Here is a 23,977-nt window from a genome sequence, read left to right as displayed (position 1 = left end):
GGAAAATCATTTTTGTTTTGCTAATAACTTTGGCGCCTAAAATTATAATATGTGCGTGCCTCTCACACCTCCTTCATGACACTGCTAGGTTCTGCACCCAAAGACCAAATAAGATGACCTCTATGGTCACTCTTGCTTCAACACTAAATTAGTACCAGTACAGAATCACAACAACTACAACAATCTACCAACCAGTCACTCCCCCACAGTATGGTATACTAAACATCCAAAATTTGCTTTGGCATCCCACAAAAGAATAAAGCGTGCTAAATAGACGTCACAATACAACATTTATTTTCAATAGATGAGATTCTGCAATCCCTGAATAAAAACCAGTTTCCAATTTATTTATAAATCAGGGACTTGTGATGCACCCAGTCACCGAGTAAAGACGTTCAGTTTTGACGTCGAAATGACTGCTGCCAGAGCCAGCAGCCGTGAGGAGAAGCAGGTCAGGTCACAGAGCATAATTAAGGCAGCTGTTTTATGACCGAAAGAATAAGTAACTTAACAGGGGTGTGGAATTTTGCAAACTATATACAGGTTGCTACATACATCTACTTGTCCAGTAGAAAAAAAACTCTTGTCCCTTTGGTGCCATGTAGTGCGGCTACCAATTATGGCAGCAATCTCTTAATAGAAGAGCTCTGATAATAGCCACTCTGATTATGCCACGTATAATACTATAGTAAATTTTAAATTCTATCAATTCCCATATTTTGCCACTTTTCCACAGATCTACATACTGTGACGGGAGGTATTGTTAAGCAACAGTTCCTCATTTTGAATGCGCTTTTGACTGTGCAAACCTACTACCGTGCATGTTTTAGGGATTTTCACCAGCTCTTCTCTAATCTTTCCCCATATTAAGAAAGGTTGAAAATTTACTCCTGACCCGGGCAGAAGTAAAACTACTTCCAGGTTGGGAAAGAAGTGGTTGGACAGAAAGTGAACGCTTAACAGATTTTCATAATAGGAAATCTACACATGCATATTTGCTCGGGCTCATATGCAGATCGCAAATATTTTTTAGGAGTAGGATTTCCGGGCCTACTTCTCTAAATTATTGTGAATTCATGACCGCTATAAATCTACACTACTGCAAGGACATATATACAATCTGTGAACGTTTGTGACAATTTAAGAATTGGGCCCATAATTAGGTCTTGAGTTAACAAAGATCTTTTGTTTTGATCAACATTCTGTCTCTCTATCTATAGGCTGGTTTCACTGTGAATAACACTCAGTTCTTTCACAAGGAGCATATCAGCACACACAGTAGTATGGTTCAGTGTCAGGGGCTACTGTGGCAATGTAAGGTTCCCTCCGAAATCTGGACATCTCTGAAAGACTCCCCTGATGCAGTGCCCACTGGAACTTCAGGTCCCAGTGCAGAGCCCGCATACGTCAGCAGTCATTTGTCACAAGGAGGATGCAGGAGGCCCAGCAGCCTCAGAGTCAGTCTCACCAACGACAAGGATATAGGCTGCAACAACAGAGGCGGTATCATAGCCTGAATATCCTGGACATGCTATTCGGGAGGATAGCCCCGGAACTGCACCTTTTCTAGAACAGCTCTGACGACAGGGAGTGTCTAAGAGGGAGTCAGGTGTGACTTCATTACGTTGACAGTGAACCCCAGAAAATGCAAGAGGTCTGCAGTAGTCTGGAGGTGGGAGACGACAGGCTAGGGCAAGCACGCCTTCAACAGCCAGTCGTCGAGATAGGGGGAAGACTGGCTCCCCTGATCTCCGCAGATGAACTGCAACCACAGCCATCACCTTGGTGAAAACCCGTGAAGGCGCTGGTGAGGCCAAAAGGAGTAAAGGGTACTGAACGTGCTTGTGAACCGCAGGTAATGCATGTGGGCAGGCAGGATTGGAATGTGGAAACATGCATCTTGCAAGTCCTACGCAAACACCTAGTCTCCGGGATCCAGGGCAGATGGAACCAGAGCAAGAGCGAGCATTTTTAATTTCTCCTTCCCAATAAAAAAACTGAGGGAGAGCAGGTCGAAGACAGGACGAAGGCCTCCGTTTTTCTTGGGCAACAGAAAGTAGCAGGAATAGCAACGACGACCTACTTCTGGCGTCGGCACTCTCTCTATGGCTCCCTTGGACAAAAAGAGCCTTCACTTCCTGGCAGAGAAGATACAGGCGATCTTCCATCTGCCTGTTGCAAGTAGCTGGTATGAAGGCAGGGGTAGTCTCGAAGGGGAGGATGTGGCCTCTTTGGACAATCTGCAAAACCCACCTGTCCGATGTTATGAACTGCCAGCGGAGCAGGCGATTGCGAATCCTGCTGCCCACTGGGTGTCCATGATGGTAAATGAGCAGAATAGGAGAGTTTGGTGGCTGCAGCTGTTGGTGGGGGTGGACTGACCCGCTGAGGGCGGAAACATTGTGCACCACCGTGGATTGGTGGGGGGGGGGGGGGGGGGGGGAGAGATAGGACATGTCTGTACGCCCCTTCTGTGGCCAAGAAAGGCAGATTGAGGGTGACAATGGACCATAGAAAGGGGCAAGGGCTGAACCGAAGCACTGCTGTTCTTAAAGCGCTCCAGTGCTGAATCCGCCTCATCTCCAAAGAGGACATGTCCAGGAGTGAGGACTGAAAATCACCAGAAATGCCAGTAGTTCTCAACCAAGTATGGTGAAGTAGGGCTACTGTCGACGAAACCGCTCTGCCAAGTAAGTCAGTGGTGTCTAGTGCACAGCAAATGGTGAATTTAGCTGCACCCCTCCCATCGGCAACAGCCTGAGAGAGCACGGTCCGGGTCTCCGCCAGGACCTTTGGCAGCACCTGTGCAACCGTACCACACAGGGCGTGGAAATAGCAGCCCAAAAGGCATGTGGTGTTCACCACCCGCAAAGCAGGCTGGTGGAAGAAAACATTTTTCTGCCTAAATTGTCTAGACTCTTGGATTCCCGATCCGGAAGGGCGGTTGGGAATGTACCAGGAGTTATATGAGAAATAGAGGCTTGGACAACCAAGCTCTCAGGGGTAGGGTGTCCCGTGAGGAATCTGTGGTCCCCAGGAGCGGGATGGTGGCGGCAGGCAATAGTTTAGTTCATGGTCCCCTGTGCTGGGCTTGGATCAGGTCCCAAGCAGGACATCAGTTAGTGCTAACTTAAATGGGAGAAGCAGTTCAGAAGGGGACACGCCCGGCTAGAGCACTTCCGTCTAAACATTAGTCTTGCCTGCCGCCGAGGGCAAATTAAGGTACAGGACCTCAGCCACTCTCCGCACCACCATTGCGAATGAAACTTTCTCATCCGTAGTCATGTTACGGGTAGAAAGCATGCCAGGGTCTGGAGAAGTGTCTAGTCCACTGGCTTAACCCATATCCTCACACCATTCAAAGGATTCAGTAGGCTGGTATTCCTCTGGGTACAGCAACCCCTCCCATTTTCCCCAGAGTGCTAGTCCCTAGGATTAGGGCTCAGGCTTCATCCTTGAAGGCATGGCTGCAGTGGGCGCGGGTGCCGGTGTAGGACGACGCACCTAGGGCTCTGTGTCAGAGTTGGGGTGGACAATGGGGATGAGGATGAGTATCTGCCTCGGGTCAAAAGCTAGGGAAGGTCAACATGGCACGATCAGTGCTGATCCGGATCCATGTATGGATATCTTGGGCCCAACTGAAGGCGTGGATCCAGTAGGGGCCCCTCCCGAACCCGTGGTGGGGCCTAAAGGCACCAAGGTGCACCCCTAGTGGGTGAGAGTTCTTTAAAGCAAAATGATTCGTTTCATCTTAGGTCAACTGAGGGTTTTTAGATTGATCAAATTGAGTTGGGCTCTATAGTTTGTGTAATGATGCAAGAACACCGTCCACTATACAGAAACGCACTAAGAAAGAGAAATGCTCTGAAAATGTTACAACATGTGAAGGTGCAACCAAAAACTATGTCAAGCTAAGACAAACCAATCAAGTCCCTGATGGAGGTGGCTATCACTCCACATTTCATTCAGGTGACAGAAGAATGGTAAGAAGATGTTTGCAAGTGGTATATTAGCCCCCAAAATCTAGAACGTATATACCCTTCTGCATCCTCAATGCACTGGCTAGATTGTGGGATGGACATCACCAGCTAACAATCTTTACTGACTGCAATATCTGTGAAAGCAATTTTCTAATTACTTTTTTTTAATAAACATTTCTACATGACCGGTACTTTAAGTTCCCATTCAATAAGCAGCCCATACACCTGACCATTTTTTTAACTTTAGACTTCACCTCCCCATTGCCCTTATGACACCTCTAGTAGAGTCTGCGATTAATTTGTAAAATAATAAGTGCCAGGCCCAACTTTGCCTCAAAAGCCTGCCAGTGCCCAACGTAGAGGTTGCCAAATACCAAGGCCGTCTACTCTCGATTCCACCTCAAGCTTATTCATTTGACCAAAACTAAAACTCTCACCAAAACTCTCACTGCCCCTTCACTCTTGCATGTTCTTTTTCTTGCCCTTCTTTCTCCCTTATTCACTTTTTTCCCCACCTTTCTTTCCCTGCTTTACCCCCCTTTTCTAATACATTTTCTCAAGCACTGATGACTAAAAATAAGTCCTGGTCCCCCCAAAGCAGTGCAGGCGGGCCCCAACTGTAACCACTGGCTCAGATTAAGCACTGAGCAGAGCACACTAAGTGATACTGAATTACCATCCTCAAATAATATATGTTAAACTACCAAGTTTGTCCACAACAGCTGCTCTTCAAATATTTCTCTCCACGTATTCCAAAATCACTTGAACCAACTACGGGCCCGATCATGTCATCGGGCGAAAAGCCTCCGACCAGCTGTACTTGTAAATCATACATGTACCCAAGGCATGCAAATTAAAAGCTACTAGTGGGCTTGCAACACTCATTGTGCCACTCACTAGAGTAGCACTTTAAAAACATGTTTGAGTCCACGCTGCGGACTGTGTTGATGCTCAGAGACTTCCATCCCACCTGTATGCGTCGCTTCTCGGACGTTTTTGGACAATCCTCTACCTTGGAACATCGGATATGGTGCTGGGTCGAGGGGTAGGCATGGGCAGAATTCCAAAGAGTGGTCAGGGATAAGGCTGATCCTTCAGGGGTGGTCATCTAGTGGACGGGCGGGCTCAGGGGTTGCGTGCTCTCCTGGCATAGCTAACAGCATAATAGGTGCATAATGCTCCCCATCTTTCTTTGAGAAGATCGATTTTGTGCTGTTTATTGTTCACCTTGGGGGAAACTTACCGTGCGGGAGGGAGAAGCCGGGGGTATGTTTTGAAGGCCCTCCTCCAGTTTATTAATACTCTCTCTACCCCCCCGTCTGGTGGGGTTCTTTTCCTACTTCTTTTTCCCTATTCTCCTATATTTCGGGTCTGGTTCCAGGGCGACAGGCACACTGCTGGGGGGGGGGGGGCCGTACTCATCTGCAGAGGTGCAGGGTGGGGGGTTGGGGGAGGGGATTCTTTAGTCTTTTCTCTCTTTTTCCATGGCCTCCTTTTTCTTCTCTGTTTCTTTTTGTTTTTCTTTTTCTGGGATCAGCGTGATACACTTCCTTTGCTATGACTCGCTGCCGCTCCATGTGTACCACAATTTCCGGGGTGCTCTCCGGGAGTTCTGGCGGGGGACTGCAGGCGCCACTGCTTACGATATTCTTCCCCATCCTGATGTTATTGTGTTTGCGCCATTGACCTAACAGATTGCTGTAAATCGTCTCTGTCTATTACTCTGCATATCTGTAATTGCTGTTTGAAAATTGTCTGGCACCTGATCCTTCTGCCTTGTTTTATTATAAAATGAAAACCTTTTTCTCCTGGTGCCCTACCTACGCTGTTCACAGTATTAGCATTACGATTCTCCTCCCCGAAGTGCTGCCTGTGTTTACATTTGCCTGTTTTTGCTCTGATTGCTTAGCGGCCGGCCCCGGGGGGTTGTAGGCCCATACCTGTTCTTGATTGAACTGTCAATAAAGGTTTTCAAAAAAAAAAAAAAAAAAGAAAAAAACATGTTTGAGGTGTGGCATTCCGTCCTGCAGGGCAATTTTAAATTAATATTTTGACCTAGCAAAATAAACCTTTTGCCAATCCCAAGCTTTCCTTTTTTAAAACAAGGGAGGCCTTAAAAGCTCACATGGAGGATGAAATGTACTGATAAGGAAGGGCATGTGTACTTAAGTTTTACATGACCAGCAGTAGAAAACTCCTAAAGACGTTTTTCACTGTTGTAAGGCCGGACTCTCCCTTTGACCAACACTGTGTTACATTATATTTAATAAGTGCCAACTTTGGATTGGGAGCAGAGCTATTCACTCAAATGAAGTAAAATTCAAAATCCTATTTAATAGTAAAGTCGGATTTTAAGTCACAATTCTGAAAGCGCAGCTTTTAGAAAATTGCATTTTCTTGTACCAGCCATCTGTGACTTCTACCAGTGACCTGGGTCACATGGCAGTGAATGGCTCTGCTGCTGGGGGTTGTGTATTCCTTCCAGATAGTGACACAAAGGGGTCGTAAGTGTGGAAAGGATAGGGCATCCTGGCAGGATGACCAGGGAGAACTGCACCCAAACCAACTTACACTTCAGAGGACTTTGTCTCCTGCATACACAAACACATCTAACACCTGGCCTGCCCTAATTTTTGTCTCCCCAAGACAGTTTGGTGCCTTGAAAGGGCAAGAACATTCCAGAACCTGATGTGGGGTAGGACAGGGAATGTGTGCGACACCCCCCACCTCCCCTCCATCCACCCCCTCCCGACCACCACCAAAAAGGCTGGTATCAGGTATAAATACTGAATCTCCAAAGCCATTCATCAGAACACTCATGGACCTGGGAAAGTTAAAGAAGAAGGACTGCCTTGCTGTCTGAGGAGGAAGACTGGAACTGCTTGCCTTCATCCCAGGCGAACCAGAGTGACTCCAAGGGTAAGTTGTCTGACCTATGTGAGCTACAGGGACACAACAAGCTACAAAGGCCTCCCAGCAACTGGCGAGCTGACATGCTGCAACTGGACCTGCATGAGCCCTGCTGGAGCGAGTTTTGATGCCTACGACGTGCCACTCCAGGTCCTGGACTCTTCGCTGGCATGGCATCAGAATGTACTCCTCCTGAAGAAAAGGTGAATATCCTAAAGTCTGGGCTCCTCGCAACTGTGCCAATTCGTGCAAAGACTCTGCTGTCTGCGACGACCTCTAACGCAAAGTTCCAGTAAGACCTGCTCTTCGCGTCGACAGTGATCACCAGCAACAGACGGCAATGAAAGACCTGCCCTTCGCGCTACAGCCACAACAGCCTGTGACAACCACCAAATCAAAGCTACAGCAACAACAACAACTGTAAGCAGCACCAGAATGGCTCCGGACTACAGCAATGAAAATCAGCAACACTCAGCCTCCTACACCACAACTGAAACTCTTTGCGCTGTGTGAGACCGGCCTCACGGCGTTGCCCTCCCAATCATCCAGCCAACCTGCAACCACCCTCAAGACACGACATCTCCGACTCCGGCCGCCCCAGCCACCCAGATCCGAGGGCCGGCCAGAGCCCTGACAGACTCGACACCCTACCACGCATGTCCGACCGAGGGAGCGGGAACCCTCGAGCCAGACCCAAAGGCGCCAGCCCAGTCACACCTCGGGTCGCCTTCCCCGGGAAGACTCGATCGGCCACCAGGCCCCTGGGGAGCAGGCGCCTCCCCTGCCGAGCGTCTGGGGTCCCTCCCAGACCCACCTGAAAAGACGAAAGAAGTGAGCGGCAGGAAATCCCGCCGAACCCCCTCCGTCACCCCAGTCCCCCCTCTGCGAGGACCCCGGACTTCAAAGAGCAAGCGGAGTATAACAAGGGGTGCCGGAGAAACGAAGGCAGAGAAGACCTGGAACCATCCGAGCCTGCTGACGCTGTCGCGGCTCCTGAACACTGAAGTCACCTGGGCCTGCTGAGTGACTCGCGGCCCCCAGCTATTGAACCATCTGAGCCTTGCTGACGGAATCGCGGCTCCCGAACTCCAACCACCTGTGCCTGCTGAGAGACTCGCGGCGCTCCCCCTTGAGGACGACTCGGTAAGAGATCGCCCAGAGACTCGACACCCTCCAGCTCGAGGATTGTGAGTTATCCGCAGGGTATTTCGCAGAGACACTATCTTGAAAGACTGTCCCGCTACCCCCATTCCCCACGACCGATTTGTGGTACTTTGTGCCACTGCTGTACTACTTGCATCTTGGATCATAAAGATCCCTTGAAAATCATCGATAAAAGAACCTATCGTCCTACAAAGAATACGTGTGGTGTCACTCTGTTCGTAGTGTATATCAGGGTGTGCGCGCCTAGTTCGGCCTACGTGGGAGAGGTGGGTCAAAGGGGTGGGCAAGACGGGCATCGAACCCCCCTCCGGCGAACGCCTTTCCAACACGCTGGAAATAGAAGATAACTTTTCAGCAGGACTAATCGGGTCCATGTATCCAATTCGCACTCCATTGCAGTCGGCCTGAACTTGTGACCTTCCCCCAGTCTACTGTGATCAGATGATGCCAGTGACACTTAGTGCTTTCAGGAGCTATTATCTCTGGTTCTACTTATTGGATTTTTGTCTTTCTAGTATAATTTATTCATTAAAATGTACTCTATTTTTAGGTCTCACGTGGTGTTGCAGGGCAGACCCCTGCTCTGCCTCCGCGAGAGATTTTGTAAGAGAGGACTTTCAGAAGAGGGCTTTAAGCCCCGCCCCTCATTTCTATTGGCTGGCATCACGTTTATGCTAAACAGTGGCCTGCCATTGGAAATGAGGGTTGTCTGTGGACGCCCTTTCGCCTCCGAGCCGGCTCGGTGGCCTTCTTTGCGTGTGTCGCAAATCACTTTCTTATCTTTATGGTGCCATGTGTTTAGAAACACATGGCCCCATAAAGACAAGAGATCGATGCTTGTTTTAACATCGTGCTTTCACTTGTTCTTTTTTGCGGATGCCTTCTTTGTGTCATTTTGCACTGTATTTTGTTTCAATCGGCCTGATTTTAGTTTCCTTACCTTTGCCCTTACTTCCTGCCCGCACTCCCTTTCCCTGTTCCAGGGAACACGGGTTTGTTCATCATCTGTAAGCCTTACTGACGGTGACTCACTGTCTGTACTGAAGGTTACCGTACTTGGGGAAAAAAAAACTCACGCAACTTGCCAAAATTGGCAGCCTCTGCAGTACACTTCCTGCTGCTTCAGAGGAGCGCGTCATTGCTTGCTTCACCCCGTGTGGATTAGCACCAATGTTTAAATTCTGCTTAACATTTGGTGCTTATGGAATGCAATGTAGTATAAACGGTTGCACATTCTGATGACGTGTTTTTCTAACTTTATCCTTCCTTTTCGGATGGACACTTTACTTCTCAACTTATCTCCTGCTGCCCTGGGGAAGAGAATGGTCAGCTCCTGCCACAATGCATAACACGCTTTTCCTTGTCCATTGATGCCTTTTTTTTTTGTATCTCAATTCTTTATTAATTCTTCAAAATAAGACAAATAATGATCAGTAGTCAAATATCATCACGGAGTGCGAGCATAAGTTAGCTTGTGTAAGTATCGGGTGTGTGCATGAGTGTCAGCGTGTGATTAAGCGGTGGGTGTGAGTGTAACCTGTGTGCAAGTTGTGTGTGTCAGCGTGCATGTAAGCACGAGTCAGTGTGCGCGTAAGTTATGGTGTGCGTGTGCGTGTACGCGTAAGTTATGGTGTGCGTGTGTCAGCATGTTGTGTATGGGAGAGTCTCAACGTGTGTTCAAGTTGTGTGTGTGTAAGCACGAGTCAGCGTGTGGGCAGTGTGTGTGTGTGTGTGTGTGTGTGTAAGCACGAGTCAGTGTGTGTGTGTGTGTAAGCACGAGTCAGCGTGTGTGTGTGTGTGTGTGTAAGCACGAGTCAGCGTGTGTGTGTGTGTGTCTGTGTGTGTGTGAGCACGAGTCAGCGTGTGTGTGTGTGTAAGCACGAGTCAGCATGTTTGTGTGTGTGTAAGCACGAGTCAGCATGTGTGTGTGTGTGTATGAGTGTGCACGTAAGTTATGGAGTGCGTGTGTCAGCATGTTGTGTATGGGAGAGTCTCAACGTGTGTTCAAGTTGTGTTTGTGTGTAAGCACGAGTCAGCTTGTGGGCTGTGTGTGTGTGTAAGCACGAGTCAGAGTGTGGGCAGTGTGTGTGTGTGTGTGTAAGCACGAGTCAGCGTGTGGGCAGTGTGTGTGTGTAAGCACGAGTCAGCGTGTGGGCAGTGTGTGTGTGTGTAAGCACGAGTCAGCATGTGGGCAGTGTGTGTGTAAGCACGAGTCAGCGTGTGGGCAGTGTGTGTGTGTAAGCACGAGTCAGCGTGTGGGCAGTGTGTGTGTGTAAGCACGAGTCAGCGTGTGGGCAGTGTGTGTGTGTAAGCACGAGTCAGCGTGTGGGCAGTGTGTGTGTGTGTAAGCACGAGTCAGCGTGTGGGCAGTGTGTGTGTGTGTAAGCACGAGTCAGCGTGTGGGCAGTGTGTGTGCAAGCACGAGTGTGTGTGTGTGAGTGTGTGCGCGTGCGTGTGTGTATGAGTGTGCGCGTAAGTTATGGTGTGCGTGTGTCAGTGTTGGACCCGGCCTCGTAGAATGGCCCTCCGTGCCCCCGCACCACCGAAACCTGGTGCCTGCAGCCCAAGCACGCGGCCCAGCCGACCTTTCCCACCAGGACACCTGCACCAACCCCGGACATCCCCGTCCATGGCCTCTCTCCTTTCGGCCACCCCGGGGCCGCGTGCCCACTCCCTGCAACAAGATGGCCGTCCGGCCCCAGCGCGACCCGGGCCTCGAGGCGCCACTCCGGCTGGAGGACATCACGCTTCCAGGGGATGAGAGAGGGAGGAGCAGTTTCTATCGCACCTCTGAACTCCCCTGGGACGATGGGTTTCGATCGGCCCTCCGGCCTCCCTGCGGGCTGGCTCCGTGCCTGCTGGGTGTCTGGGACTCCTCCCGACCCGGCCCTGAAAGGATCAAAAGACAATAGCAGGAAACCCCGAGAAGCGGCCCCCAGGTGACAAGACCCCTGCCTGCGCAGACTCCGGACATCAAAGCGGGGTCGACCTATAACAAGGGGTGCTCTGAGACTGTCCGGCAGATTCGACGCTGGAACAACGAGAGCCTGCTGACGTGGTCGCGGCTCCTGGAACTGGAACCCACCTGAGCCCTGCTGAGTGACTCGCGGCTCCCTGAAGATCGTAAGACCTCCGAACTTGTACCTGAGCCCTGCTGAGTGACTCGCGGCTCCCTGAAGATCGTAAGACCTCCGAACTTGTACCTGAGCCCTGCTGAGTGACTCGCGGCTCCCTGAAGATCGGAAGACCTCCGAACTTGTACCTGAGCCCTGCTGAGTGACTCGCGGCTCCCCCAGACTCTCACGGTCCCGCCGGACCCCGACTCCGACCACGTATCCCCCAGCTCGAGGATTGTGAGCTGTGCGCCGGATACGTCCCTGCTTTGAACCGTTACCAGAGACAGTCCCGCTACCCCCCTACCTTTCCGAGACTCTTGAGCCCGTGCTCACCTTGTACATATTTGCAGTGATACCTATTTGATAAAGCTTGTTTCTGAGAATACCCAGTGTGGTCTCTCTGTGTCGTGTGGTGCCAGAAGTACGATCCTAGTTGCGAGATTCCTCCCCCTGGGGAATCTCTCGCCAGTGCCCGGCTACAATACTACGCGGGTGGGACTCAGGGAAGTCAGGACCCCTTTCCGGGCTCCTCTGGGGTCGCCGTCTAACAGTCAGCATGTTGTGTATGGGAGAGTCTCAACGTGTGTTCAAGTTGTGTGTGTGTGTAAGCACGAGTCAGCGTGTGGGCAGTGTGTGTGTGTAAGCACGAGTCAGCGTGTGGGCAGTGTGTGTGTGTAAGCACGAGTCAGCGTGTGGGCAGTGTGTGTGTGTAAGCACGAGTCAGCGTGTGGGCAGTGTGTGTGTGTGTAAGCACGAGTCAGCGTGTGGGCAGTGTGTGTGTGTAAGCACGAGTCAGCGTGTGGGCAGTGTGTGTGTGTAAGCACGAGTCAGCGTGTGTGTGTGTGTAAGCACGAGTCAGCGTGTGTTTGTAAGCACGAGTCAGCGTGTGTGTGTAAGCACGAGTCAGCGTGTGTGTGTGTGTAAGCACGAGTCAGCGTGTGTGTGTGTGTAAGCACGAGTCAGCGTGTGTGTGTGTGTAAGCACGAGTCAGCGTGTGTGTGTAAGCACGAGTCAGCGTGTGTGTGTGTGTAAGCACGAGTCAGCGTGTGGGCAGTGTGTGTGTGTGTAAGCACGAGTCAGCGTGTGGGCAGTGTGTGTGTGTAAGCACGAGTCAGCGTGTGGGCAGTGTGTGTGTGTAAGCACGAGTCAGCGTGTGTGTGTGTGTAAGCACGAGTCAGCGTGTGTTTGTAAGCACGAGTCAGCGTGTGTGTGTAAGCACGAGTCAGCGTGTGTGTGTGTGTAAGCACGAGTCAGCGTGTGTGTGTGTGTAAGCACGAGTCAGCGTGTGTGTGTAAGCACGAGTCAGCGTGTGTGTGTGTGTGTGTGTAAGCACGAGTCAGCGTGTGGGCAGTGTGTGTGTGTAAGCACGAGTCAGCGTGTGGGCAGTGTGTGTGTGTAAGCACGAGTCAGCGTGTGGGCAGTGTGTGTGTAAGCACGAGTCAGCGTGTGGGCAGTGTGTGTGTGTGTAAGCACGAGTCAGCGTGTGGGCAGTGTGTGTGTGTAAGCACGAGTCAGCGTGTGGGCAGTGTGTGTGTGTAAGCACGAGTCAGCGTGTGTGTGTGTGTAAGCACGAGTCAGCGTGTGTTTGTAAGCACGAGTCAGCGTGTGTGTGTAAGCACGAGTCAGCGTGTGTGTGTGTGTAAGCACGAGTCAGCGTGTGTGTGTGTGTAAGCACGAGTCAGCGTGTGTGTGTAAGCACGAGTCAGCGTGTGTGTGTGTGTGTGTGTGTAAGCACGAGTCAGCGTGTGTGTGTGTGTAAGCACGAGTCAGCGTGTGTGTGTGTGTAAGCACGAGTCAGCGTGTGTGTGTGTGTAAGCACGAGTCAGCGTGTGTGTGTGTGTATATGAGTGTGCACGTAAGTTATGGAGTGCGTGTGTCAGCATGTTGTGTATCGGAGAGTCTCAACGTGTGTTCAAGTTGTGTTTGTGTGTAAGCACGAGTCAGCTTGTGGGCAGTGTGTGTGTGTGTGTGTGTGTGTGTGTGTGTGTGTAAGCACGAGTCAGCGTGTGTGTGTGTGTGTGTGTGTAAGCACGAGTCAGCGTGTGTGTGTGTGTGTAAGCACGAGTCAGCGTGTGTGTGTGTGTAAGCACGAGTCAGCGTGTGTGTGTGTATGAGTGTGCGCGTAAGTTATGGTGTGCGTGTGTCAGCATGTTGTGTATGGGAGAGTCTCAACGTGTGTTCAAGTTTTGTGTGTGTGTGTAAGCACGAGTCAGCGTGTGGGCAGTGTGTGTGTGTGTAAGCACGAGTCAGCGTGTGGGCAGTGTGTGTGTGTGTGTAAGCACGAGTCAGCGTGTGGGCAGTGTGTGTGTGTGTGTGTGTGTGTAAGCACGAGTCAGCGTGTGGGCAGTGTGTGTGTGTGTAAGCACGAGTCAGCGTGTGGGCAGTGTGTGTGTGTGTGTGTGTGTGTGTGTAAGCACGAGTCAGCGTGTGGGCAGTGTGTGTGTGTGTAAGCACGAGTCATCGTGTGGGCAGTGTGTGTGTGTGTAAGCACGAGTCAGTGTGTGGGCAGTGTGTGTGTAAGCACTGGGCAGTGTGTGTGTAAGCACGAGTCAGCGTGTGGGCAGTGTGTGTGTGTGTGTGTGTGTGTAAGCACGAGTCATCGTGTGGGCAGTGTGTGTGTGTAAGCACTGGGCAGTGTGTGTGTGTAAGCACGAGTCAGCGTGTGGGCAGTGTGTGTGTGTGTGTGTGTAAGCACGAGTCAGCGTGTGGGCAGTGTGTGTGTGCAAGCACGAGTCAGCGTGTGGGCAGTGTGTGTGTGTGTGTAAGCACGAGTCAGCGTGTGGGCAGTGTGTGTGTGTAAGCACGAGTCAGCGTGTGGGCAGTGTGTGTGTGTAAGCACGAGTCAGCGTGTGGGCAGTGTGTGTGTGTGTAAGCACGAGTCAGCGTGTGGGCAGTGTGTGTGTGTGTAAGCACGAGTCAGCGTGTGGGCAGTGTGTGTGTGTGTGTAAGCACGAGTCAGCGTGTGGGCAGTGTGTGTGTGTAAGCACGAGTCAGCGTGTGGGCAGTGTGTGCGTGTGTAAGCACGAGTCAGCGTGTGGGCAGTGTGTGTGTGTAAGCACGAGTCAGCGTGTGGGCAGTGTGTGTGTGTGTGTGTGTGTGTGTGTGTGTAAGCACGAGTCAGCGTGTGGGCAGTGTGTGTGTGTGTGTGTGTGTGTGTGTAAGCACGAGTCAGCGTGTGGGCAGTGTGTGTGTAAGCACGAGTCAGCATGTGGGCAGTGTGTGTGTGTGTGTGTGTAAGCACGAGTCAGCGTGTGGGCAGTGTGTGTGTGTAAGCACGAGTCAGCGTGTGGGCAGTGTGTGTGTGTAAGCACGAGTGTGTGTGTGCGTGTGCGTGTGCGTGTGTGTGTGTTGCGAGTCTGTTGGCCCCAGCAGAACCCCGGCTCTTCCCCGGTCTAGGCGAGGAATGCGCTCTCCTCCCACATCCTCAGCCAGCCTCCTCCGGCACTCCCTCCTCCTACAGCCTCTTCCTGCCCAGGGACAGCAGCCCACCCCTAGCCCATCCCCAGTCGCCCCACATCCTCAGCCAGGCTCCTCCGGCACTCCCTCCTCCTACAGCCTCTTCCTGCCCAGGGACAGCAGCCCACCCCTAGCCCATCCCCAGTCGCCCCACATCCTCAACCAGCATCCCCGTATGTGGACTTCAAGTAACGCATCTTACATTTGTCCTGTCCCTGGAGGATGGATTAACTACTTGGTTTTTCAATGTTCCCATTTTTTGGTGCTTTTTAAGTACTCATCTAGAGGACATGTATTTTTGTAATTCCAGCAGTCTCCTTTGTTTACTCCTTGCCCTGGGTGCGTGCTTCTATCCTTTCTCCTGCATGTTGCCTTCCCATCTGTGCATCTCCCTCCTTGGCCCACAGTTCAGGAGCGTCAACGCCCGCTCTTTATCAGCTACAGCGTGGATGGCGTCCTCGTGGGCCTCGGTAGACAAAAGCTCATAATTAATTCGAGGGGGTGTAAGGATGGATAGTGTGAGTGAAAGGATGGATGAGTGAAAGGGAAGAAGAGTGGATGTGTGAAATTATGAATGGAAGAGTGAAAGGGAGTGTAGATGGATGTATGGCTGGATGATGGGTAGACAGAAGGGTGAATGGATGGACAGATGAGTGAAAGGGGTATGTGCGGGTGAGTGAAAGGGGTATGGATGGGTGAGTGAAATGATGGCTGGGTGAGTGAAAGGGTAAATAGATGGATGTGTGAATAAAATAGTTGATGGGTGAGTGAAAGGTTGGATGGATAGATGCATGGTTTAATGAGTGACAGGATGGATGTAAGGATAAATGGGTGAAAGGGAAGAATTGTAGATGGATGAGTAGTGAAAGGGTGAATGGATCAGTGGTAGGATGGGTTGAAGAGTGGATGGGTGTACAAGAGCTTCCCTAAGCAAGCCCGCCTGCGCTAACCTATTTACCTCGTGCACTTATTATCACACTTGCTGCCTTCAAAGAGAACCAGGCGCCTCTTGTGAGCAGAGCACAAACTCGTCCTGGCTGCTACACTTACTTTACAATTGTATTTTATTTCACGTTTAATTGTCCAGCAATGCTGGTGCTGATTTATAATTGGCTATCGAGCTCTCCTTGTGCTTCCACCTATGGACAGTGCTGCTGTTTTATTGATCGCTGCTTTCATTATTTCAAAGTGTTAGCACGTAAAGCAGTAAGTAGTTAGAGTGCCCTCCAGGAGTCCGTGTGTAGGCAAAATGTGGGTGTGTCAGCGTATGTGTAAGCATGAGTCAGTGTGTGTGTGAAGTTGTGGGTGCATGCATGAGCGCGTCGGTGTGTGTGTGTATGTGCAAGCTTAAGTTAGCTTGTGTAAGTATGGGTGTGTGCATGAGTATCAGCGTGTGATTAAGTGGTGGGTGTGAGTGTCGCCTGTGTGAAAGTTGTGTGTGTCTGTGTGAAAGTTGTGTGTGTCAGCATGCGTGTAAGCACGAGTCAGTGTGTGCACAAGTTATGGTGGGTGTGTCAGCGTGTGTGTATGTGTGTGTGCGCAAGTTATGGTGTGCGTGTGTGTCAGCATGTTGTGTGTGGGAGAGCGTCAGCCTGTGTACAAGTTGTGTGTGTGTGTTAATGTGTGTAAGCACGAGTCAGCGTGTGTGCAAGGTATGGTGTGTGTGTGTGTGTGTGTGTGTGTGTGTGTGTCTCAGCCTGCTGCGTTGTGAGTCTGTCGGCCTTGGCAGGACCCCGGCTCGTCCCCGGTCTAGGCGAGGAATGCGCTCTCCTCTCACATCCTCAGCCAGCCTCCTCCGGCACTCCCTCCCACTCCCTCCTCCTGCAGCCTCTTCCTCCCCAGGGACAGCGACCCTCCCCTAGCCCATCCCCAGTCGCCCCACAACCTCAACCAGCCTCCCCAGTCACTGCTCCCCACCACAGCCTCTCTCTCCACAGGGACAGCGGCCATCCCCTGGCCCATCCCCAGCCTGCCCCACATCCTCACCCAGCCTCCCCCATCACTACTCCCCACCCCAGCCTCTCCCTGCCCAGGGACACCGGCCCTCCCCCAGCATGCCCCAATCCGTCCATCACTGCTCTGCAGCGCCTACCCTGGCACCCAAGGCGCAGGAGGCAGGGGTGCTGCACCTACCCTGGCACCCAAGGTGCTGCACCTACCTTGGCCCCCAAGGTGCTGCAGGCGGGGGTGCTGCGCCTACCGTGGCACCCAAGGCACTGGAGGTGGGGGTGCTGCGCCTACCCTGGCCCGCAAGGCGCTGGGGGTGCTGCGCTTGAGGAGGGGGTGCTGCGCCTACCCTGGCACTCAAGGGGGTGGGGGTTCTGCGCCTACCCTGGCGCCCAAGGCGCTGGGGGTGGTGGTGCTGCATGCTCACCATCTATACATTCCTTCTTGCATTTTAAGATCCTTTTTTCATATTTTTATTCATCCATTTACACCCCTTTACGTTAAAATAGCCTTAGCTTTACTGTACAGTTGCTATAGAAGCTTATAGTATGGTATAGTGTGCACTTTTTTCTTTAAATTATCACTCCACTAAAAAAACATACCTAAAAAACATTGCCATTTACAATGTCAATAGCTCCACCTACAACAAATGTGAGACCTATTGCATTGAAAATGCTTGTTCTAAATTGGTTTGGGATTCTTGTTGTGTTTTCACTTTATTACCTTTCAGTCTGCATAAATACCTTACAAATTGCCTCTAAGTTAAGCCTTACAACTTTATGCTAAGCTACCTGAGAGTTAAGCTCAGGTTAATTTAGTGACACTGATTCACCCTTACAAGGAATGTGGTTGTTGCCCGAGTACGGCTTCTACAACCCCTCAACCAATAACCCGATTTCTTAGGATATGCATATAAATATATACTATTTTTAAACAATGCGGATCTGTATTAACATTGAGTTTCTTGCTGTAATTGTTGCATCTTATTTTGCTAGAGTTTCAAATACACTAACAGCACTTGGGAGTAAACTTGGTCTGCTCTACCTAGTTACCCTTGGAGAATCGAGTGTAGAAAATGGAACAGATTTGCTATATGCCATCAGCCGTCTTCTAGGTGCAAACAAATACAAAAATGCTCAGACTCTGGTGATTTCAAAATGCTTTGACCTTCAACCGTGCCTAATCAAACAAGCATTGGCATAGCCAATAGGTCTCGCTTTTGGGACCTTATAAGTATTTAGTTATGCAGTACAATATCCTTGGTGCAATAACATCAACTGTTGCATGGCTAAAAACGTATAAGGTTCCAAAGGCGAGACCTATTGGCTATGCCAATGCTTGTTTTTAGAGGCCTGGCATGCAGTTTTAAATGTAGGCTGGTAAGAAAGGTGCCAACCCGAGGGGCAAGTTCTAGAGAGAAATAAAATGGGAAGATAGGCGAGTAATAATGAGAGAGCACAAATAGGACATAGATAACACAAATAGAAATAGGAAACCGCTTCAGTAGAACAAGTATGAGAGGAAAAAAGGAAGTGCGAGCAAAGAGCTAGAGAAAGAAAGAAAAAGAGAGAGACTGGAAGGTAGGCAGAGAAAAGGAAGTGAGAGAGACAGAGGCGGAGAGAACGACAAATAAGAGGAAAGAGACAGAGCGAAAGAGACAGGAAGAAGACATACGCAGAGACGAAAGAAATAGAGAGGGAAAGTGAAAGAAGAGGAGAGTGTGAGGAAAGCCAGATGGCACAGGGAGCAGCAGCAGCCAGAGGGAGGAGCGGGACGCGCCCTGTGGTGGGGGAGGGGGAGGAGCGTTGTGCTCATGGTAACAGGAATCCGTTTTTCAAAAAGTTACTATCATATTACACTTTTTCGATGCACTGCCCCCAAACTTCCATGCAGGCCGAGTGTCTCCCTACCACCTTTGCTAGGAAACCACGGAGTAGTTCTGGTGCGCGTGTGCACGTGTCCGAGAGGATCGATGTTAAAAATAAAACAAGCTGCTGCTGTCACGGAGAAGCGCTTCACTGTACAGTGCACAAGAACAGTACCAGCGAAGTGTTATCGTTTTCGCTGTGTCGCTTTCAGCTGTGAGTCTGAGGATTGATTGCACAGGCTTTAAAATGTATGCAATAACTGCAAAGATCCAAATGTTAATTTATCATAAACTGCCAGGGCACTTAATTAGAAAGAAGCAATTATCGCCACGTGGCTTGTGAATTGATTTTCAACACTTCCATAATTGTCAAGTAACCACAGCTAAAGACCTTAGCAACGGCATCAATTGCCTGTCTCTGAGCTAAACTCACACAGACAATGCCGTTCTTAGAGACCACGGAAAGGTGAGATTCCAAACTCAGCTGCCTAGTCCGGCTTTGAAGGCTTCTCAGGTGTCCAGGACGTTTTAACGCTGCTATTTCGAGGAATACATGTATTTATTGAAGGATATGAAGGTTGAGAAGAAGCACACTCCAACGACTGCTTGGCGTTAGCTTACTGCTGGCAGTAAAAGGCCCAGACAAGAAAGGGGGAGAGAGGGGAGAACGAGTTTGGACGAAAGGAGGGTGTACAAGCGAGGAAAAGGAGACAGATACAGAAAGAGGAGGCATAGGGAGAAAGAGTATATATATGCAGCAAAAGTGGGGCGACTGGAAGAGAAAAGATAGGAAAAAGTGACGCGGCCGCGGGAAGAAAATGAAAGTGAGCAGCCGGGAAAGTTATCGCTCGCTGTGAGTGGGCTTTAAAAAGCCTGACGACAGCTTTTTGGGTACCGCGAGCTATGCGATGTGCGCGCACCCTGACAAGAGAGGAAAACCAGATGGCACCTCCGCTCGTGCCTGTGCGCGCAACCGCACGCTCGATGCCACCGAAAAAGCTGTGGTTGGACTTTTAAAATCCAACTCACTAAAGGTCTCGCCAGAGCAGCACATGCGCTGGCTCAGGCGAGACCTAAAAATAAGTGTGTCCGGTTATTCCGATTGAGCGGAGAGGGTTGTCACTAGGATTCAGCTTGTTCGGGGCTCTCGCTGGGACAGCGCCATCTTGGTGGTGTTTGGCGGTCCAGCCGGGGAAAGCCTCTAACTTCCGGGTGGGGGTGGGGGTGGGGGGTGGGGGGGTGAAGCATAAAAACCATATGGAAGGGCGAGCGCGCAGCGGGCCAAAGGCAAGCCCGTCTACACCCGTCCGCGGCCGGTCGGAGCCTGGGGCCCCAGATTCTGCCCGCCCACTGGAATACTCTTCTTCTGACCTTAAAGCCCTTTGGGGAAACTGGGCTCTTGACTCTCACATTCAGAACAGGTTAGACTCCTTGGGGATCTTAAGCATTAAAAGCGCCGATTGTATATTTCCTATTATCCCCTCCGCCCTGAATACCCTTAGTACGCCCAACGCACCCCCTACTCCTCTATCCAGTCCTACATGTTTGGGACAGGAGCAGTTGTCCATCTGTTATCTTAATACCCGATCAATGGTGAAACACCAACTTGAGATCTTCTATTTTCTTGATTCCAATAAACATGATATTCTCCTTTTATCTGAAACCTGGTTGACGGAAGAATCTAGTCCTGACATTCTAGCTGCACTCCCAGATAACTACTATATCCTCCAGTCTAATAGGTCAGAAAACAGAATCGGAGGTGGTGTGGCAGCCATTATCTCCCACAAACACAAATTTAATTATTTTACTACTCGGCGTATCCCATTAGTTAATTATCTTTTGTTCAAACTTGAGTACGACTATTCTTCCTTCGTCTGTGCCGTATTTTATAGGCCTCCTGTACTTATGCCTACTTTCTCGCAGTTATTGAGTGAAGCCATTGCTGATCTGGCCATAAATCATGCGAGTGTACGGATTGTTGGCGACTTTAATTATTGGCCTAACAATGTACCGGAAAGCCCTCACTCGGTCGAGTTTACTGATTTATTGACAGGTATGAACTACACCCAGCATATTAAAGCCCCCACTCATGCCAAGGGAAATACCCTAGACCAGGTTTGGACTTCTAATTTAGAATTAGCCAACCTAGGTATCTCCCCCTGTTCATGGTCAGACCACCTGCTCATTACTTTTACCATCTTGAGTTCCCCTGCTCCTAAACTTTCTCCCCCTGCCTCTATCATGGCCAGGAACTTGAGCCGGGTCGATACCAAAGAATACAGTACTATGTTAGCGGCATCTCAACCCCTCGGTACAGTGGTCTCCCTTCATTCCCAGGCAGAAAACATTAACATTTGGCTAGAATCGGCTAGAGACAGTATTGCCCCGCTACGGACAATTAAAAATAAAAGATCCCATGATGCACAACGCTGGTTTTCAGACAATCTGAAGGCCATGAAACTGGCTCTGCGTTAAACTGAACGGAAGTGGAGACAGGACTATTGCCCCCATAAACAGCTCACTTTCATTGCAGCACTTAAAGATTATAAAAATGCCATTATCAGAACTAAATCTGAATACTTTTCTTTTAAAATCCTGGCATCCACCAACAAGACCAAAGATATTTTCTCAATAGTGGACAAACTCGTCAAACCCGATTGAGTTACTTTAAAACCCATTCCCTCACAATCTTTATGTGACTCACTTAATAACTACTTTATCGAGAAAATTGTTAACATCAAATCAAGAATTTCTCAGCCCCCTGCATCTGTGGCTTTTTGTAGTTCAAATATCAATCCTCATCGCCTGGACCACTTCCCTCTTATTACCCAAGAAGTTTTCCTTTCCTTACTCAAGAAGGTTAGGTCAGGATCCCCCCCTGACAGTTGTCCTCCTTCTATTCTTCGGGAAATCTTCCTTTCTTGTCCTGAACCCCCTATGTCTCTCCTTAATAATTCCCTCACCCTGGGCATTGTTCCCAACCTTTTTAAGCTTGCTGAAGTGGTACCTATTTTAAAAACAACTGGCTCTGATCCTTCCATTCTCAGCAAGTTTCGACCCATTTCATTGCTGCCCTTTTTGGGAAAAAATTTGGAAACTCATGTGGCTGATTGTCTCAGCACCTTTGGTGAGAAGTCACATTACTTGGACCCTCATCAAGCTGGGTTTAGACCCAAACATTCCACTGAGTGTTATTCTAGCAGTCCTTGATGATTTACGAAGGGGGGCCGACCAGAGCGCTAAGCAAGCTCTGGTACTCCTAGACCTCTCGGCTGCGTTCGATACGGTCGACCACCATCTTTTGGTCGAGAGCGCCGGGATTCGCGGCCCTCCCTTGGATTGGATCTCCTCGTTTCTTTGTGACCGCTTTCAAGCGGTCCGTCTCGCCAGCTTCTTGGCCCAAAAAAGGAGATTGACGTGTGGGGTTCCTCAGGGCTCCGCACTCTCTCCCCTTCTTTTTAATTTATACATTCTTCCTTTGATCTTGGCCCTTCAAAAGAGAGAGTTGGTTCCATTTAATTATGCTGATGACCTCCAATTAGTATTTAACATCGATTTGTCTCTCTCATCTATTGAAAGTTTCCAGTCCACCATGATATTCATCAGCAATTAGATGAGTGCCAACCACCTCAAGTTAAATCCAGATAAAACCGAGCTGATCCTTACGGGTGGCTCAGGGAATCCCTGGAATTCCAACTTTTGGCCTCATTCTCTGGGATGCCCTCAATCTCCTGTCAAATCAGTCAAAAGCTTGGGAATCGTAATCAGTAACAACCTTACGATGAAGGCACATATTAATACTGTGGTATCTGCTTGTTTTTTTCATCTTCGAAGAATTCGTAAAATAAGCAGATATTTGACTTTTGAGGCCCGGATTCAAGCTGTTCTTGCACTGGTGATGTTGCGTATTGATTACGCTAACTCTTTGTACGCCGGTATCCCGGCTTACCAACTACACCGACTCCAACTGGTGCAGAACCAAGCCGCGAGGCTTGTATATGGTCAACCCAAATCTCATCAAGTGAAACCGCTATTGAAAAATTTACATTGGCTTCCCGTGTGTCACGCAGTCTCTTCAAACTAGGCTGCACTGTCTATAAAGCTCTCTCGGACTACGGCCCGGCTTTCATTATGTCCAGACTACAAAGCTATGCCCCCTCTCGAGTTTTGCGCTCTGCAAACATGAATCTAACCCCTTGTCTGTTGAAGCGCAAAAACAGGGGGGCTTCGCTTCTCGATTCTGGCGCCACAGTTCTGGAATTCCCTTCCCCCTGAACTGCGCTTGTACGCTTCCTATGCTCAGTTTAGGACCTCTCTCAAGACCTGGCTGTTTGTCCAGGCATACAGCTGAACCTTCCTTTTTTCTTTCTTATGCAACTGACCGACTCCACTTAGCGCCAAGAAACCGGTGGTGAACGTGCGCTGTATAAATACTTTTTAACATAACATAAGACACCTAAACATTTCTTCCAGAAGAAACGCAGCGTCTTTCTAGCTTTTCTGAGAAGTGGTTTAAAGCCAATAAATTACAACTGCATACCCATGCTGAATAAACTGCAATGTTAGGTTTTACTTCTTTAAAAAAATCCCTGTAGGTGGTGTTATTTTTCAAATTGCTTGAGACGAGGAATGCAACAAAAGAATGTGGAGTTAAGCTGTATAATTCGACATGGCTTCTTGTAAATTCTCGAAACGGGTGTACTTCATTTCGATGTACCTACATGCATGCTGTCAAGCATACCGTAATATGATGTCTACGTGTTCATATGAGCAGAGTTAGTATTTCACATAAACGCTGGTCACTTCAAGAATTTGACTCCAACACATATTCTTAACACCATGGATAAAGAGAGTAGTTATGAGGGACCTAAGGGAATAATAGGCAGATGGAGGGAACAAGGCTAAACGAGCTAAGCATAAGAGTGCAAGTGCCTCTTATGGCCATCTTCTAATCAGACCCAAGATATCAAATCGTCCTTCACACAAAATATTGTTCAAGTGCAGCTTTAAAAATGAATATAAAACTCAGTCATCATTACTTACCATAGTGATGTTATTCCCATTTAGCAAAATCTGATCGAGTTTTGTGATTCTTCTTCCTTCAGGGGTGATCTCGCTGTTCAAAAAAGAAGGAACAGGTTTACGGTGACGAAAATAAAACCATACCGTTTCCAATCCAGACAACAGAAGAGTGTAGATAAAAGAATCAAAACGTTAACATAGACGTCCATAAAAAAGAAAGAAGAAAAAAATATGATAAACTTCCAAGAAAGTGAGTTACGTGGTTTTAGGTTTGTGGGGGGCATTTGAAATTAGGTAACATTGTCCGAATCAGAAATTGGCATATTTTGCACACAGGCAAAGGTGAAAGCACTAAATATTGAACAGGTAACATCTACATCAAAAGAATCATTAACTACTTTTCTGTCGAAAATACAACCAGGCATAACCGAGTTTGAAAAACTCCAAACAGTAAAACCGACATGACAAATAAAAATTAGAAAAAGAAGCTATTACATTTATCATCACTTATCCAA

The 23,977-nt window shown here is 49.3% G+C and overlaps 1 protein-coding gene across 1 annotated transcript in view; it reads right to left on the bottom strand.

Annotated features, from left to right (window-relative positions):
• The window catches only part of LSM5 (LSM5 homolog, U6 small nuclear RNA and mRNA degradation associated), an 83,623-nt gene that overhangs the window by 24,850 nt on the left and 34,796 nt on the right, over nt 1-23,977 (bottom strand). The window contains exon 4 of the mRNA XM_085607512.1: nt 23,484-23,556. Within this exon, the coding sequence (XP_085463638.1) occupies nt 23,484-23,556 (73 nt within the window). The remainder of the gene's footprint in view (nt 1-23,483; nt 23,557-23,977) is intronic.

This window comes from Triturus cristatus, chromosome 5_2 (assembly GCF_964204655.1).
Source record: "Triturus cristatus chromosome 5_2, aTriCri1.1, whole genome shotgun sequence".
Classification (NCBI taxonomy): Eukaryota; Metazoa; Chordata; class Amphibia; order Caudata; family Salamandridae; genus Triturus; species Triturus cristatus.
This window is presented reverse-complemented; position numbering and strand designations above follow the sequence as displayed.